Source organism: Lottia gigantea (assembly GCF_000327385.1).
Source record: "Lottia gigantea unplaced genomic scaffold LOTGIsca_1726, whole genome shotgun sequence".
Taxonomy (NCBI): domain Eukaryota; kingdom Metazoa; phylum Mollusca; class Gastropoda; family Lottiidae; genus Lottia; species Lottia gigantea.
The window spans coordinates 7,349-9,029 of NW_008708180.1; the positions used below are offsets into that span (position 1 = coordinate 7,349).

Below are 1,681 nucleotides of genomic sequence, written 5' to 3' on the forward strand. Positions count from 1 at the left end.
ATTTAACATCAGTAGTTCTATCAATATAAAATATATATAACACCAATTTAACATCAGTAGTTCTATCAATATAAAATATATATAACACCAATTTAACATCAGTAGTTCTGTCAATATAAAAGAAATACGTACAACAGTTACCAGGAGAATAAACGTGCATGAACCAGTTCCTTTACGACCATTGCTTACTCATCAGAATCCATTTCCATTTTGGGTATCGGTGGTGTTTCGTGGTAAGTCTAGTATACCTATCTTCGGCATCAGGGTTGCTACCATGAATCCTATTACCATTGGAAGCATTGAACTCTAATAAATCATATGGAAGACTTTCTAGATTCTGAAAGAAAAACAGATAAGATTATTGTAGTAGAAAGGGGGATCTTGTCGTTGTATTTTCTTTTTTACCTATTTAAGAAGACAGAAGCAGTCGCATCGTGGCCTAATTATCCAAATCAAGCTTAATCGGAGATTTTGTTGAGTTTTGGTCGAGGAGCCAAACTAAACTAGAAAAACATGTAGGGAAAAGTCACCGGGGATCAGTTGGACACTACACAGGCCGTTCAAGCCGGCGCGGGAGACGCCGTTCGTTAACAAATGTTGAGGATCACTCCTTTTTACTACCGTAGAAGAAGAATCGAAAAGATGTTTAATATTGACAACAAAAATTGAAAAGGCAGCTCCTTTGTTTAAAGATTTGAAACGACACATCCCAAGGTCACAATCCTTCTCTTTAAGGATTCAACTCAAAGGGTTAAATTTGTTACTATTTATGCTCAAACCCTGTTTAAAATAGGCAGACAACACATGTCAATGTGTAATTCGATGAATATTCCAGAATTGTCCACATGTAAATTTTATTGGGTGAATATCTTAATGATTTAGAATATGTGTGATCATGGATGTCAGGACAGAAACACATCTAGATCTGCATTTTCAAATATGCCTTGATAGAAAGATAAGTGAGCTAACCAGCTACGAAGCAATCTTAGATAAACACATGACATAATTAATGAAAATTAGGCAAGCAATAAGAATACTAACTTCATTTTGTTCACCATTTCTGGAATTGTCTCTGGATGTTCCTGGTAACAATTCATCCTGATGCGACTCCATTGATTCATTATCACCTTCATCTCTTAAGTTTCCTGGTAACAATTCAACCTGATGCGACTCCATTAATTCATAATCACCTTCATCTCTTAAGTTTCCTGGTAGCAATTCATCCTGATGCGACTCCATTAATTCATAATCACCTTCATCTCTTAAGTTTCCTGGTAGCAATTCAACCTGATGCGACTCCATTAATTCATAATCACCTTCATCTCTTAAGTTTCCCGGTAACAACCCCTCCTGATGCATCTCCATTGATTCATGTTCATCTTCATCTCTTAAGTTTCGTGATAAAGATTCATCCATTGATTCATAAATACCTTCATCTCTTAAGTTTCCTGGTAAAGATTCATCCATTGATTCATAAATACCTTCATCTCTTAAGTTTCCTGGTAAAGATTCAATCTGATGCAACACTATTGATACGTGTTCACCTTCATATGTAAGTAAAAAATTAAATCTTTAATAACAATGTCCTTTTGGACATGACTAATAATTTACCATCAACAACAAAGTTTTAAAATTCAGATTTTATTTACAATTTACATTATGAAAATAATAATAATATTCA

The 1,681-nt window shown here is 34.3% G+C and overlaps 1 protein-coding gene across 1 annotated transcript in view; it reads right to left on the bottom strand.

Annotated features, from left to right (window-relative positions):
• The window catches only part of LOTGIDRAFT_176509 (hypothetical protein), a gene marked incomplete at both ends in the record, with an annotated part of 7,292 nt that extends 5,825 nt beyond the window's left edge, over positions 1–1,467 (bottom strand). Inside the window, 2 exons of the mRNA XM_009051872.1 lie at positions 190–337; positions 1,042–1,467. Coding sequence (XP_009050120.1) covers positions 190–337; positions 1,042–1,467 — 574 coding nt within the window. The remainder of the gene's footprint in view (positions 1–189; positions 338–1,041) is intronic.
• Between the last annotated feature and the right edge of the window lie 214 nt (positions 1,468–1,681).